The following is a 1,913-nucleotide window of genomic DNA, read 5'->3' on the forward strand; positions in this document are numbered from 1 at the left end:
CAATTTCGAATTACGATTACGAAACTAACAAAGCAGTTTCATCATATAGTCGTCCTACTAAAGTACAACTTCCATATTTGATATCCTTCCTGGTTTACAACTTTGGTGGCCAGTTGTGTCTTACATTCTTTTCGACATCTTAGCGTACTTGATTCTCTCTTGCGTAGGTTAACCTGTTTTGCGATTTTAGATGAAACAACAGCAAACACTTGCTCTGACTTTGGTACAAATCTGAAGTAAATGAATTTGAAACAGTGAACTAGAGTGTGCAAATACTTTCACAGTATTCAGTATTGTAATCTTTTTGCAGCGTGTTGTGAATCTAAGTTATCAGTGCAGTTAGAATGACATTTCTATTCAAATTTCAGGCTGTTCGGTGGACGTGAACAGATCCAAGATGCCCTCCCCACAGCCGCTGCTGCTGAAGCCCGGCGGAAGCAAAGACGTGCACGGCTTCGTCACGCCGGACGCCTCGGGGGTGATCTCGCTCAGCCAGAACCAGCAGATCATCGTCGCGTGTCCCGGCAACATCGTACAGGTCACTAAACAGCCGCAGGCGACAGCCTCCTGTGTGTCGGGCTCCACTTTTTCCATCAATGGGAAGTCGTACAACTTCACTGATCTCGCATGCAAGTCCAAACCGAAGCCGTCGGAGCGAATTCCGGCCCAATCGTGCGGGAGCAGAGGACAGTACAAGGTGGTCCAGCTGGGCTTCCAGGTCGGCTCCGACTTCTACACGCTTATCGACGCCTGCTTCGACAATCGCTCCTACAGCACGGTGTACGACCACTTCACGATGGTCGCCGAAATAGGGGGCAAACAGAACGATTCCAGCAGGCCCAAATGGTTACGTGGCACCTTCTTCAGCATGGAGTATTATTACAATAGAACCACCCAAGTCAACACGGTCGGCAGGCTGCTAGGGCACCCAAAGCTCGGGTCAAAGTACATTTCTGAAATAAACTCCACTTCTGCAAGGAAAAACTACTTCCTTTCCAAAGGACACCTCACTGCTAGGACTGATTTCAGTCTCGTCGCGCAGAGGTACGTCACCTTCTTCTACATGAACTCTGCGCCGCAGTGGCAAACATTCAACGACGGTAACTGGAAGACCATGGAGGACAATGTACGTTCCTACGCTGCGAGTAACGGAACCGAGCTGGAAATCTACACGGGTACACACGGCATCACAACGCTGCCCAGCAAGACGAATTACAAGACGGAGTTGTTTCTTTGTATTGACGGCGGCAACTACATCCCAGTGCCGAAGCTCTTCTGGAAGATTGTGTATAAGGCGATTACTACGGCAGCTGTAGTGTTCCTACGTGTAAACAACCCGTACATTAAGAACCCTGGCTCTGACTACTACATCGGCAAAAGCGTATGTCCCAATATCATCTGGATAAAATGGAAGCCCAAAAGCCAGAAGAAGGGCTACTCGTACTGCTGTGAATATGCAGACTTCACGAAATCTGTGGCCGACGCACCTAGCCTCAACGTTACTTCTCTGCTTATGCAATGGTCTCAACTGGAAGGCAGTTCGAATTATCTTCAAAAACCGCATGGAAGTCGCACTAAACTAAAATCGCATTCAAAACGTCTACGGGATCCAACAAGGAATGTAAATACATCTGCAACTCTTTATTTCGGTTAGTTCACAGTCTTTGAACTTTGGCGATATCCATATTTTAATTGTATCTTCTTTGAGCCTTCTTTGATGACATAAGCCTAAAGTTAAGAGATAATTGTGGCTTTTGATTTACATATTCCGTCTCTCTCTCTGAAATTTATTTCTACCAGTTTCAGTAAACCTGTCCAGTACGAATAATTTTGTTTCATTTATGACACGTTTATTTTAGAGTAAGTTTTATTTTTAGAGGACAGCATGGGAATGCTAGACTTTATCTATATAT

At 45.7% G+C, this 1,913-nt stretch overlaps 1 protein-coding gene across 1 annotated transcript; it reads left to right on the forward strand.

Annotated features, from left to right (window-relative positions):
• Window positions 1-397: 397 nt before the first annotated feature.
• LOC124549175 lies at window positions 398-1,654 on the forward strand. Its single transcript, XM_047125229.1, has one exon. It carries the CDS (start codon window positions 398-400, stop codon window positions 1,652-1,654), a length of 1,257 nt encoding a protein of 418 aa, XP_046981185.1.
• The last annotated feature ends 259 nt before the right edge of the window (window positions 1,655-1,913 follow it).

The sequence above is a fragment of the Schistocerca americana genome, chromosome 1 (genome assembly GCF_021461395.2).
Source record: "Schistocerca americana isolate TAMUIC-IGC-003095 chromosome 1, iqSchAmer2.1, whole genome shotgun sequence".
NCBI lineage: Eukaryota > Metazoa > Arthropoda > Insecta > Orthoptera > Acrididae > Schistocerca > Schistocerca americana.